Source organism: Sinocyclocheilus anshuiensis, unplaced genomic scaffold (assembly GCF_001515605.1).
Source record: "Sinocyclocheilus anshuiensis isolate Anshui unplaced genomic scaffold, SAMN03320099.WGS_v1.1 scaffold121, whole genome shotgun sequence".
NCBI lineage: Eukaryota > Metazoa > Chordata > Actinopteri > Cypriniformes > Cyprinidae > Sinocyclocheilus > Sinocyclocheilus anshuiensis.
Genome location: NW_015539856.1, coordinates 1016818 through 1031238, shown reverse-complemented (window position 1 = coordinate 1031238; position 14421 = coordinate 1016818). Strand labels below are relative to the sequence as shown.

At 36.4% G+C, this 14421-nt stretch overlaps 3 protein-coding genes across 4 annotated transcripts in view; all 3 read right to left on the bottom strand.

Annotated features, from left to right (window-relative positions):
* LOC107684831 (GATA zinc finger domain-containing protein 1) overlaps window positions 1-14421 on the bottom strand; it is an 18717-nt gene that overhangs the window by 692 nt on the left and 3604 nt on the right. Inside the window, exons 2-5 of one of the 2 annotated variants that reach the window (XR_001633895.1) lie at window positions 13091-13213; window positions 12515-12574; window positions 12235-12418; window positions 10692-11200 (exon numbers count right to left, since the gene is read on the bottom strand). Coding sequence is in view for 1 of the 2 variants with exons in the window: in XM_016481198.1 (XP_016336684.1) it covers window positions 11019-11200; window positions 12235-12418; window positions 12515-12574; window positions 13091-13213 (549 nt within the window). In the remaining variant the exon portion in view is untranslated. Of the gene's footprint in view, window positions 1-10566; window positions 11201-12234; window positions 12419-12514; window positions 12575-13090; window positions 13214-14421 lie in introns of those variants that run through there. The other variant, XM_016481198.1, reaches the window with a different exon arrangement.
* LOC107684830 (mediator of RNA polymerase II transcription subunit 19-A) lies at window positions 7-2410 on the bottom strand. The gene is made up of 6 exons (XM_016481197.1): window positions 2070-2410; window positions 1833-1955; window positions 906-1039; window positions 700-796; window positions 529-623; window positions 7-124 (listed from the first exon to the last, which is right to left on the bottom strand). The coding sequence occupies exons 1-6, from the start codon at window positions 2287-2289 to the stop codon at window positions 59-61; spliced, it is 735 nt and encodes a 244-aa protein (XP_016336683.1). The 5' UTR covers window positions 2290-2410; the 3' UTR covers window positions 7-58.
* LOC107684832 (polyamine-modulated factor 1-like) lies at window positions 3116-7013 on the bottom strand. Its single transcript, XM_016481199.1, has 5 exons — window positions 6747-7013; window positions 6552-6657; window positions 5173-5273; window positions 3757-3952; window positions 3116-3302 (listed from the first exon to the last, which is right to left on the bottom strand). The coding sequence occupies exons 1-5, from the start codon at window positions 6923-6925 to the stop codon at window positions 3234-3236; spliced, it is 651 nt and encodes a 216-aa protein (XP_016336685.1). The 5' UTR covers window positions 6926-7013; the 3' UTR covers window positions 3116-3233.

Sequence of the window (14421 nt, the reverse complement as noted above, 5' to 3'; positions counted from 1 at the left end):
CACACACTCTCTCACACACACTCTCTCACACACACACACACACACACACACACTGGTTCTATCTCAGGCTGTTGCTGTTGGGTTGAGATCCAGTAAGACCAGGGTGATCAGGACTGTGTCGATTCTAAGAGAAAAAGACAATACAGAGAAAGCAGATGTTTTAAAATCAGTCAAAATCATTCACAGAACACAATGGCATCAGTGTTGCCAAGTCTGCAGTTTTCCCACGGAATTGGGCTTCTTTAACACTGTTGCCGTGGGTTGAAGCGACCCCAATAACGTGATATTTAGCCCCTGGAATGCAATTTGTACAAGGGGAACCCCGCCAAAAAAAAAAAACGTGTATTATACCAACGACGATTATTATCAGTATTATCATTTTTGGGTGAACTGTCCCTTTAAATGTATCTCCAAAGTTTATGCATTTCATATTCTATTATTTCTCTAAAAATGATATAGTCTGTCCTCTAAGTCCAATCTTATTCAGTCATTTGGACTGTTTTAAGGCTTGCCCTGTGAGTCACTCACCTTTTTTTTCTTCTTGTCTTTCTTTTTCTTCTTGCGATCGGGATCATCATCCCTCTTTTTCTTCTTCTTCTTGGGGTCAGAATCTGAGGGGGTCTCTGCACAGGAAACACAGGCGAGTTAATGCCCGTATGCGTTTGTGTGCATGTGAAAAACATCAGGTTTATGTGTCACCTGGTGGCAGAGGATCCTGAGGTCGGGGATGTCGGTTTTTATGTTTGCTCTTTTTCTTTGGCGGCTGTATGTGCATCAGTCTGTACTGCTCTGGAAGCTGCAACACACACAAACACTGTAAACACGAGGCTCTGAGAAGATGTTGTAAATGCTTTAGATAGTATGTTGTCTAAATAGGCAGCCGCTGTGTTAGTGCATTAGTTTACCGGGCCAGTGTGTAATCGAAATCCGGTGAGTAGAGCTCCTGTCAGCGGACTGAAAGAGTTTCCACAGACCGGAGGTTTCTCTATGAGAGAGCGCAGAGAACTGCCATCTTGAATCCCTGGACAGTCTATCATACCTGCAAGAGAGAGAACACGACTCACTACAGTACTGTGGTCAGTGTTGCCAAGTCTGCAGTTTTCCCACGGATTTGGGCTACTTTAACACTCTTTCCGAGGGATGTTTTTAATGTCCGCGGGTTGACGTGACCCCAATAACTGGAATGTTAAAACGTGTATTTACCATTGATTTTTACCAGGGGATCCCTCCTGGAAAGCAATTGGGTGGGTTTTGCTGAGAAAACCTGGCAACCCTGACCATGGCACTAACATGGAATATGTGTCCCTGGAGCACAAAAGCAGTCTTAAGTCGCTGGGGTATATTTGTAGCAATAGCCAACAATACATTGTATGGGTCAAAATTATGGATTTTTCTTTTATGCCAAAAATCATTAGGATATTAAGTAAAGATCATGCTCCATGAAGATATTTTGTAAATGTCCTACTGTAAATATATCAAAACTTAATTTTTGATTAGTAATATGCATTGCTAAGAGCTTCATTTGGACAACTTTAAAGATGATTTTCTCAATATTTAGATTTTTTTGCACCCTCAGATTCCAGATTTTCAAATAGTTGTATCTCAGCCAAATATTGTTCTATCCTAGTAACCCATACATCAATGGAAGCTTATTTATTCAGCTTTCAGATCATGCATAAATCTCAATTTCACAAAATTTACCCAAAATTTGACTGGTTTTGTGGTGCAGGGTCACAAAATTATGTCAACAAACCATTTGTGGCAAACATTTTCATGGAATTCAGAGGATAATATGCATCTCCTTTTCTCAAAAACAAACATATTTACTTCACCTGGTAACTCTGGTAAAAAGTTGCTCAGTTTCTCCTTCACTTTCTTGCCGCAGAATTTATTAAACGCGTGTTCCAGATTATAATACGTGATGAGGTTCGTGTTTCCCGTCAGGTCGCTTCCAACTGAATCAAAACAAACACAAAAGCGCATCTAGATGCAGTTTACCAAGTTACAAAACATTATTACAAGTCACACACACGCTGTACTGTATCCCTAAGCACTACGGACGTATTTACCGGGCAGTTCTCGAAGTAAATAGAAAGGTTCGTTCATGGCTCCGGGTTTTCGCAGTGTAGGCCCCTCATCCCCGAGCTGTCCTGGAATCTGAGCCGCCACCGGCGCTTGGTTTGACGGCATCGGCGGTGGAGGTTTACCGGCGGCGAAACCCAAACCTGCTGGCCCCGTGGATGGCTGTGCGTCATTTAGTCCGAACAAAGTTGAAAATATTTCCGTCATAACTTCTGAAACTAAATCATGTATATATATTAATATAAAAAAACTACAAATAAAAAATCCGAGCGGCTGCCGGTTGCAGTCGCATTGTGTTCATCACGTGGTACACGATCATAAACGCACACTAGTGATTAACGGCACACTTACAATTATTTAAAATTAATTGTTATATTTAACTATTATAATGCTAAATCCGTCATGTTTGGACTCTGGATAAAAAGCAGGAACTTGACATACACTGCTGAAATAATAATTATTATTAATTAATTATTAAATTACACTGCTGAAATAATCATAATAATTATTAATTATTAAATTACACTGCTGAGATAATCATAATAATTATTAATTAATTATTAAATTACACTGCTGAAATGTCACTTGATTTTTTTAAACAAAAACCTTATTTTACAGCCATAGCTTGTGTTAATAAACAGGCTACAATTTAATAAGCTTGCATTACTTTATTTTTATTAGGGCATTTATTGCATTAATAACCACAATATTGGAAGAAAGGGTTCCCTTGAACAAATTGACCAGTTTCCACCAATATCATATAAATACAATAATAAATAACTATTTAATCAAAAATACAATGAAAATTAGATTACGAAGGCTTCATATAATGCAGGAGATCCCATATATGTAAATACTTAACTGTAGTTACTATGATACTTTTAGAAATTCTAGATGCCATGGAGATTTTGTATTTATTTATTATGTTTATATAAGAATCTCCTCCACTGCAGTGATTCCATTGTGATGTTTTTTTCCCCCATTTATTCATTCTTTATACAGAGACAATGAAACAACACTGTTAAAAAGTGCAAGAGCTGTTTAATGAAGAGTACACATATTAAAGACATATTATAACACAAAATAAACCTTGCAGATGCACAGTAAAATTATATTCAGGCTTCACCAAATCCAAGAAATGACCGTGGATGTTAGAGAGACCCAAAGTGTTCAGATGGGGAAAGAGTCGAGACAAAAGCTTCCAGATCTTCAAGTGATGCCTGCAGATGGAGAAGAAGAGGCAAAGCTGAATCTGTGGTAACATATGTGGCCCTGGAGCACAAAAGCAGTCTTAAGTCGCTGGGGTATATTTGTAGCAATAGCCAACAATACACCGTATGGGTCAAAATTATGGATTTTTCTTTTATGCCAAAAATCATTAGGATATTAAGTACAGATCATGTTCCATGAAGATATTTTGTAAATTTCCTACCGTAAATATATCAAAACTTAATTTTTGATTAGTAATATGCATTGCTAAGAGCTTCATTTGGACAACTTTAAAGGTGATTTTCTCAATATTTAGATTTTTTTGCACCCTCAGATTCCAGATTTTCAAATAGTTGTATCTCAGCCAAATATTGTCCTATCCTAACAAACCATACATCAATGGAAAGCTTATTTATTCAGCTTATGGCAATGAAAATGTGAGTGTATCAGAGAAATTTCTGGTACCCTCCATTCTTCCACTCCTGCGGCAATGTGCTGCTCTGTGTGTGTGATGTTCTCTCGGCCGGCCTGCACCTTCTGAGCAAGACCTGCGTTCTCCTTCTGGAGCTTCTTCAGCTGTATCCGCATGTACTCCTCCTGCTTCTTATAATACGACACTAAACCACTGCACACATCCTGCTCTGGAACGCCACTCGGACGCCTACGATACAAAACATGAGCCTCAACGATAACATCAGGACACATTAAATATACAAGACTCAAAAAATGCTTCATTTAGTTATGCAAGTGGGAAAATACGAGAGATGGTAGTGTTTAGAGATGGTCAGGTGACAGCTAGCGGTTGAAATGGGTACTGCAGTCCAAGTCAAAATGAATAGTTTATTTGCAAAAACAGATAACTCCGTTTTTATTCATTTTCCTAAATCATGTTTTTTTTTTATTGTGTTATCATGTTTTATTGTGCTAGTTAGCTGTATTTTTTTTTAGTTATTATATTTAATCAAAACAACCCAACTGCAGTTTGACTGATATTAATTGGAATGCAGGATAAACAAAAAACACGACTTTTTAACATCTATTGATCTATTTTTGCTAATGAGCTCTTCAAATATTGAGAAGGGTATTGCTGCACAACTGGAGGCTGTATTTCTAGGACCCTATAGGTTTTTATTCTTGTATGTATGTATGTATGTATCTATTACAGCACCTCATGTTATAGCACTTGCTATTCAATTCTGCATACTATTATTTTTTAAGGAAATATGTAGTTGTTTAATTGTATACACTTAACTATTGTCCTAGCCAACTCCTAACCCTAAACATGTGTGTGTGTGTGTGTGTGTGTGTGAGAGAGTGTGTGTGTGTGAGAGAGTGAGAGTGACCTTTGGTAACCCTCTTGAAATATTTAACCTAATTCAATATATTCTCTATATATTCTGGTTTTAAATTCAGTTTTCTTGGAAAGAAAGACTTGTGTCTTAGTGAGACTTCAGTTCATTGGTTGCAGCGCAGCGCTTCACGTCTGATGTGTGACACACTTAAAGTGCAGTAAACGGTACAACAATTGCACTACAAATTAGCGTGTTTATTAAAAATTAGATGGAAAGATCAAAAAATGAATAGTTTCCATGGATCTAGTCTTAGCATCTGTTTGTTTGATGTTTGAATCAGGTCTCCTCCGTTGGCTGAGTTTTCCACTAACTGGCAACCCAGAGAGTTGAAATCCTATTGGCTAAACTGGCAGTGGGCGGAGTCACAGATGAAAACAAAAAGAGACATTCCGACACGGAACACACACTTAGTTCAAACTAGAATAACTGGCTGTGGCACAGATTAAACATATTTTGGCCATTGCTTGTGTTTTTCATTATAAAAGACAATACGCTGTGGACTCAGGTTATCATCGGTCTGTGAACTCACCAAGCAGCTCGTGGTGTGTCTTTAGCAAGCTCCTCCAGTCTGTCCAGCTCTTCAAACTTCACCTGCAGGTCGCCCTCCTCAATCACAGTGGAGATTTCTCTCTAAACACACAAGTCACACCACAAAACACATGATACATCATCACTACTAAAACACGAATGCAAAAAGCTACTATAAAGCAACATTCTGATATTATATAGACTGTTCAATGTTACACGGATCAATCCGTCAAATTACACGCATGTAATCTGTGAGATGGCGGTCATTCAATTCTGACTTTATAACTCGCAATTGTGAGAAAAAATGTCAGAATTGCGAGATAAAAAGTCGCAATTACCTTGTTTTATTCTTTATTTAGTGGCGGAAACAGGCTTCCATAGAAAATTCCTTCATATTAACAGTAGATTGTGCTCTATTTTTACAGACTCTTCTTAGAGTGTAGTATACTAACTTCTAATAATACACTGCTCAAAACTATAATGGTTGACAATGTAGTTTTACTAGTTTACTAGCTAATAAAAAAACTTAAAATTGTGCACCAATGTTGTATTTTAAAATAGTTATTTATATTATCTTTATGAACGGATCTAAATCAACATATCTAAAATATATTTTTTGCTGAGATTTGATGCAGTGACAATTTTACATCCTGATTATGTAATGACGTCATTTGGCAACCAATCGACCTTTCTTTAGGAACTTCCCCTGAAAATTACCGTATTGACCCGAATATAAGAATGTTTTTTTCTTGGAAATACGTCCGGGGCATAGAGGACCTACAATAATGTACAGTATTTGAAAAATAATGTTTTTTGAACATTAAAGCATGTCAACATATTCTGTTACACCAAATACACAAAATAATGATCTTTAAAAAAGCATCATATGACCCTTTTAAAACGTAAGACAGTACCCAGATTTGAAGACTACAGTAAGATTTAACTTCTACTGTTAATAAGATTTTGGTAGGCTACTATTAGATGGATAGCCTAAATGTCCTAATTCAGATGGGCTACCTGTTGTTGTTTTTTTTTTGTAATGGTATATCAAAAAGTGCATTTTTTTAAATGTGATTGTTGGTACATTTGACCAGTTTTTACCATACTTTCAAAACAAAAATTAAAATAGGAAAAATATGCAATATGAAAATAATCGAAGACAAAATGTGTTTTACTGAAAACACAGTCAAAAGCCTTTTTCCAAAAGGTGCATCTGGACAGGTCGTCTTATATTAGGGCCAATACGGTAGCTGGCAACACTGTTTGATTCGCGTCCCGAGTCACTGATTCGAAAACAAACGATTCGCAAAGGATTCGAAGCTTCGTTTGGAAAGCGCCCGGATGTTCTCGCGAGTCCTGTATTTTAACGTTATTTGTTACCTGAACTAAAGTCTGCAGCTGGCTGATGAACTGTTTGTGCATGGCTTCAGTCAGCTGAGGGTTCTGCTTTGACAGAGGCTGGAAACAGTGGGAAAACCTGTCGAAACTGACACAAAGAGTGGCGCTAACTTAGTAAGAGACGACAAAAACACAATGCGAAGGAAGGGGAAAGCTGTATTTCGTACGTTAACGTACCTGGCGTTGTCCAGCAGCCACTGCAGACTCTTCTCCATCACTTTACCGAAGAGCTTGAGTCTCGGTTTAGATTGCGATGACTTAACCGAGTCATTCCGACGAGACGAACCACTTTCGTCCACTTTATCCACACTACCTTTAGCTGAGAAAGATTCCCCGCTCTTCTCGGACTCCTCCATGTTTCTGTTGATGTTTACAAAAGGGCCCGCCAACAGCAAGCGCGTCACGCTACGGAAAGCGAGCAGCCGCCAGTTTCAAACCGTATACGCAAAACGCGTTTTATTCTTCTCCTTGGGGTTTTAAAGGCGGATGGCATACAACTTTTAGGTGCATTAACGCCCCCTACTGATTAAGAGTGTGGGTCAGGGTCATAATCTTAAGTTTTATTTGTCATGTGTACAAGTGTCAGTGACAGAATCTACATTGAAACCCTTGGAATTCACTATATTCGAAGCCTATATGTTTCCTCATGTGTGTTTCTTCCTGTTACTCTATATTTACCAACAACTCTATGAATGCTATAAAACCATCTTCTTCTTCTTCCCATTGTTTCTGCCATCTATCCCTCACATGTTGTTTGGGTAAACCCTTCGTTTCACTCTTACTATACTTTAACAGCAGATCTATGTCTGTTTTCTTAGTTGCTTTCTTAGCTAGTCCAGGACTGTGCGAGCATATCCCCGTCCTGAAGAGAGGACAACAACTCCTGCGCCTTTGACTCGGTCAGTGCCTACAGAAGCAGCGACGATCTCTGACATGATTACTTTATTGCAGCCTAATAACACTTTACACCTGCACTAGCAGAAAAGTCACACGGGACTTTAGTGTTGTCCCTGTAAACAGAACAAAACACAGCATCTAAGTGTATTTTATACAGTACTGTCATGCTTATGTTGGTTTAAATATGTATTTATATGTGCAGTAAATAAATGTGTATTTTATTTTACTTATACAAGTCTCTTATGTTCACCAACACTGCATTTATTTATTAATAGCTGTAAAATATTATTACAATTTAAAATAGCTGTTTTTAATGTGAATATAACTGATTTCTGTGATGCGCAGCTGTATTCTCAGCATCATTACTGCAGTCTTCAGAGTCACATGATCTTCAGAAATGATTTTAATATGCTGATTTGCTGCTCAATTATTATTGGTGTTCAATTAATAATGTGAAAAAGAGTTTTTGCTTCTTAATATTTGTGTGATTTTTTATTTTTTTATTTTTTGATCTATACAAAGTTCACTGAACAGCATTTATTTTAAATTATTATTATTATTAATTTGTTTTGTCAACATTATAAATGTCTTTACTCTCACTTTTGATTTTTTTGATTTTGATTTTATTTTTATTATTCAGTTAAAAGAATAAAAGTATTAGTTTCTTCCTTTTTTTACCCCAAACCTTTGAATGGTAGTGTATCAAGGTTTCCACAAAAATATTGAGCAGCACGACTGTTGCAACATTGATAATAATCAGAAATATCTCTTGAGCAGCAAATCAGCATATTGTTATGATTTCTGAATTAAATGATGCTGAAAATTCAGCATTACATCACAGTAATAAAATACATTTTAAAATATAATAAAACGGAAAATTAAAAAAATGACCGTTTTCACTGTATTTTTTTATCAAATGAATGAAATCTGGAAAAATATATATATAATGTAAATATATATTTGCAAACATGTTCAAATGTGTTTCTATATTTGAATAACGTGTAATTGCTCTGTACAGAGGGAGGTGGAGATATTAATGTTTCTCAGTGCTACTGTCATGGTGAAGAACCACAGAGCTAAGCTTACATGTGATCACATTCATCAGATGACACACATAATCACACAAGATATTCATAAATAATATTTACCTTGATGCATGGTGCTTTATTTTTTAGTGCTGTCAAACGATTAATCGCATCCAAAATAAACATTTTTGTTTACATAATATATGCATACTGTTTATTATGTATATATAAATACAAACACGTGCATGCATATATTTAAGAAAAATGTGTTATGTTTATTTATTAAATATATTTATATATAATATATATCAATATGTAAACTGAATGTGTATTTATATATGCATAGTAAATAAACGCAATACACACACATATATTATGCAAACAAAAACGTTTAATCGTTTGACAGCACTACTTAAAATTATATATTATTTAGCATTATTTAATTCATATTACGTCATATCGCTTTATGTCAGAAACTAAGACCTTTATCCTCTTTTATCCGCTAAACTAATTATTGTGCATGCTTTTCTGTGTCGTGTGACGTGGATTGTTGAGTTTTATGCCAATTAAGTCTTAGCCATTTGCACCCATGTTTGATGATCTGTCACTCTAACACACACACTTGTGCGCTCACACTCGTTCACGAGCTTAATGACTTTGACTATGTTCACCAGGTAGAACTGCTTAGGCCTCACATTTGGAAAAGTGGACAATCTGGAGCAGTTGCCGAGAGGCGAGTCCATTTCTCTAGTGTCTTCCTCTCAAACTCAGCACCAGCTCAGGGATATATCATCGGTACATTTAACTTTGCAGCCCTATGCTGTCATTACAGGTATAAGGTGAAGACATGCGCTTCTGTGTTTTACAGGAAAATATAATTAGAGCGTTCAAGCTGAATGAAACACTCCAGAGATGAAAGAAACTTAGCAAGCCTGAGGAACTGAAGACTCACAGATCAGCAAAAAAGACAAATAAGACTCAGTATTTATGACTGCCCTGAACCCACACACACTGTTCTCCCTCTGAACAGATGGACTGAATAGTGCAACACATCATCTACACAAATGCCTCACATGTGGAACCTTTCCTGTTAACTTTAATCTCGACTACGACTTTCATTTTTAGTTGAAAAAAATGAAAAGTTACACGAGTCGACACATAAACCTACGATGTGCAAACAGCTGTTTGCTTTCATATTCTGGCCTCTGGCTTTTTATAATAAATGCATTCAGTGTGTCTTAGAGTTTGTCCTAGGCCATATTCTTTACATTCATTCTCTGCATTGACAGGCGAAATCCTTTTTAAATTGCATTATTCTTTTACTCCAAGGGGGTCCGCCGTGGTACTGCCAAGGGTTTTGCAATTACTGTTTGATCTAAAAATATTAGGCTTTAAACAAAACAAAAAAACACAACATTAAGTTAACGTCCCCTAAAGATAAAAAGCTAAATGTTTCACCGTCTCTGATTATGTAATGCATCTTAACAAAGTATGCAAATGCATGATGACGACATTTTATTATAGGCCAGGTTTAAAATGCAATAGTCAGTTTTATCAGAGATCTACTAAAGTTTGGACATTGTTATGTCAGCAATGCAGAGAAACCTGGAGTAATACTGTACGATTAACTGAGAGTCTGTTTCAAAGTAGGTGAAAAATTTAAAAATACTATACTATACTTTACTCCAGGTCCTTTCCAGGTATTTTTTTTTTTTGGGATACATTGTAGCACTAGCCAACAATACATTGTATGGGTCAAACTTATCCATTTTTCTTTTATGCCAAAAATCATTAGGATATTAAGTAAAGATCATGGTCCATGAAGATATTTTGTAAATGTCCTACTGTAAATATATCAAAGCTTAATTTTTAGTAATTAGTAATATGCATTGCTAAGAACTTAATTTGGACAACTTTAAAGATGATTTTCTCAATATTTAGATTTTTTTTGCACGCTCAGATTCCAGATTTTCAAATAGTTGCATCTCAGCCAAATATTGTCTTATCATAACAAACCATACGGAATCAACGGAAACGGAAAGCTTATTTATTCAGCTTTCAGGTGATGCATAAATCTAAATTTCACAAAATTGACCCTTATGGCTGGTTTTGTGGTCCAGGGTCACATTTTTGCTCACATCAACTTCTGGCTAAAATCTAATGCAAGAGTTGGAATCTGTTTCAGGCTAATCTCTCAGACTCAGGAGTGTGTTATTGAGAGCTGCTGCCACTGAACGCTCAGAAAACACATGTGAGAGATGCACAGAGGACAGCACACATAAACGGCGTGGTATGGCTTTATACACGCCTGGAAAGTATGCATGATGCGTTACAAATTAACTTTGTACATAAAGTTTCGATTTGCAATTTGTACACCTGTTTTGCTTTGAAAAATACTATGAAATTTACTCTACAGAGGGCAATACCACACATAATCATCCGAGCATGACGGTTCAGTATCTGAAGCTGTACTGAAAGTTAATGTAAATAAAAACAATTCAGTTCAGTCTGAGTTTAAGGGTTGACGTCACCCTACGGTTTCTTTGATGGCAACAGCAGGCGTCGGTCCTATATGAGTCCAGATGTAGCCTTTTTCTGGACGAACTGGTAATGTTGGGAAAGGGCAGCTTCTGGATTTGAAATACTCTGACGGGGCGTGACACACAAACTCCAGGTACTCCATTTTTCTTGGCAAGTCCTCCTCAGGGCCTAAGCAAAGATATCCAGGATTACCAAGTCAATTTAAATATCCTTTAACAATTAATTAATCAACGCAGACCTGACATTTGGAGTAGAGCACATCTGTCTGCAATAGGGTGTGCGTTGCGATATTGACAAAATAATATCTCAATATTTTTTGAGACTTTTTTCAATAATGCTAATTAAACAATATTTTGCAGAGAGTGTTTTGTGCTGGTACCTTGGTTGGTTTATGGATAATTTGATATAACACTAAAACAAAGTCCCTGTCTTAGCGTGCGATTCATTGAATCATTCATTCAAACGATTCGTTCAAAACGGCTGATTCATTTAGAAACAAAGCAAATGACTGTCATTATGAGTGGATTTTTGAATCACTGACTGAAATGATTCATTCAGGAACGAAACACTGCAGTGTTGCTCTGAGATGCACAAATGTGACCCTGGAGCACAAAAGCAGTCTTAAGTCGCTGGGGTATATTTGTAGCAATAGCCAACAATACATTGTATGGGTCAAAATTATTGATTTTTACTTTATGCCAAAGATCATTAGGGTATTAATTAAAGATCATGTTCCTTGAAGATATTTTGTAAATTTTCTACCGTAAATATATCAAAACGTAATTTTTGATTAGTAATATGCATTGCTTAGATATTCATTCGGACAACTTTAAAGATGATTTTCTCAATATTTAGATTTTTTTGCACCCTCAGATTCCAGATTTTCAAATAATTGTATCTCGACCAAATATTGTCCTATCCTAACAAACCTTATGCTTATTTATTCAGCTTTCAGATGATGTATAAATCTCAATTTTAAAAAAATTGACCCTTATGACTGCTTTTGTGCTCCAGGGTCACAAATGTTCAGCTCCAGTTTTGATTGGAACTCTTTTCATTGTCAAAACAGAAAAACAGACAATATTGTGTCTAAAATATAACTCACTCAATATTAACTTCTTGTTTGTTGAACAGTAGCATAAAATGAATATCACATTTGCATGAGCAAGGGACAAAAACAACGTGTTCCTGCATGAACTTACCAACAATGTATGTGCCAGGATCAAACCGATCTCGAGGACTGGCCTGAGTCGGGATCAGCCAAGTTAACGCCGCGCTTTTCTCACAGTACTGGTCCTGGATGAAACCACGAATCTGTGCGTAATACGGTTTACCGTCGTCCTCGTCTGTTACTTTAATGACATCTCCTGTTTGATAATAGACGCCCTGAACACAAGACGAGTAGCTTAGTGAATAAATAAGTGGCAGATAGAAAAACACTTTAAACAAACACTCTGAACAGTAGAAAGGAGTGATGATTACCTTGTAAAACATGGACTCTGATGTGACGATCGTTGACACGGACTCTGGTGCTTTGATAGGCTATGGAAATATAAGAAGAGAAGGGAAAATAATGCCATTGAAGCATTTTCACCCAAAAATGAAAATGCAATGAAAATATGTTCACCCTCAGGCCTGGTGCAGATGAGTTTGTTTCATAATAAGATTTAAGGAAATTTAGCATTGCATCACTTGCTCACCAATGGATCCTCTGCAGTGATAAAGGACTCTTATTTTAGCCAGAAGTGGATTTGTCTTAATTTGTTTCAGCTTTTGGCTTCACAAGATGTTAACTGATGGACTGGAGTGCTGTGGATTACTTGTGATGCTTTCATCAGCTGTTTGGACTCTCATTCTGACGGCACCCATTCACTTCCATTGGTGCGCAAGTGATGCAATGCTACATTTCTCCAAATCTGATAAAGAAGCAAACTCATCCTAATCTTGGATGGCCTGAGGGGGAGTGCATTTTCATTTTTGGGTGAACTATTCCTTTAACCCACATAGATACTGGAGGAAGAAAACACCCAGAAACAATCCTGAATGAAACGCACTTACGTTTTTCAATTTGAAAACGTGTCGTCTTCCCTTTCCTTTGGTCGAGACTTTCTTCTCAGAGGCCGGAGCTTTGTACTTGGTGCTCCGTAACCGAGCGGAGCGTCTGTGGATTTCTTGCTTGGACTATAAAATACAAGATTAGTGTCACTGGTTTTGTTTAGACACTTTTTTATACCACTTTGCATAATGGTATTTAGCAGTAAACATAATATAGTAATAATGGCTCGATCCGCTCCATGTAGAATACTAATCAGACTAGAGTTACTTTTTTATGGATTACATGATTGCATACTATTTACACAATAGCAATAAATTATTCATAACTCACTGATTCTCCTTCATGCCATCTTTTAAATGTTCCTTTCTAAACTAGCTTATATGCACTCGGAAAGTCTTCCAGTTTTGTGGACATTCACATGAAGACCAGTCACTGCATTTTGAACATTGGATTTACAAAAACCATTTCAGGTTTAAGAAGTGTTTGAACATTGCATCAACTACTGACGAACACATTAGTTTTAATTTGAACGATCACTCTGTAGGTTATTTAACCATGTTTTTCTATATCTTTAGAAGGTTTTTGTCTTTCAAACACATTAAAATGCACAAATTCATTATCTCACAAACGTTTGACTCATCTGATCCTCTTTCAGCCAATATATTTTTACTTAAAGTTCCCCTGAGATATTAAAATGAGATCACATTTGCATGTTTATGGTTCTCTGACATTGGTTATGGTCACATGACATGTGGGTAAACAAATAAAATACTATTTTTTTTTTACTAAGTGTTTTTATTTTGATTGATTTTATAATGTCTTATTTTAATTTACCGTTTTTATGATTTAATTAATTATTAGCTTTTCATTAGACTCATAAACCCGCAGCAGTTCCTTCACAAACCCCAGTTTGGGAAACCTTGATGCAATATAATGTTTAATGCGCTTCATGATGTTAAAGGAGTAGTTCACGTCCAAGAACAAAAAATTACAATTTACAGACAATGTACTCACCCCCTTGTCGTCATCCAAGATGTTCATGTCTTTCTTTCTTCAGTCGTAAAGAAATTATGTTTTTTGAGGAAAACATTTCAGGATTGCTCTCCATATAATGGACTTCTATGGTTCCCCGAGTTTAAACATCCAAAATGCAGTTTAAATGCAGCTTCAAAGAGCTCTAAACGACCCCAGCCGAGGAAGAAGGGTCTTATCTAGCGAAACCATCGGTTATTTTCTAAAAACATTTACAATTTATATACGTTTTAACCTCAAACTCTCCTCTTGTGTAGCTCTGAGTGAACGCTGTTTTTTCCGGTTCAATACAGGTAGGGTA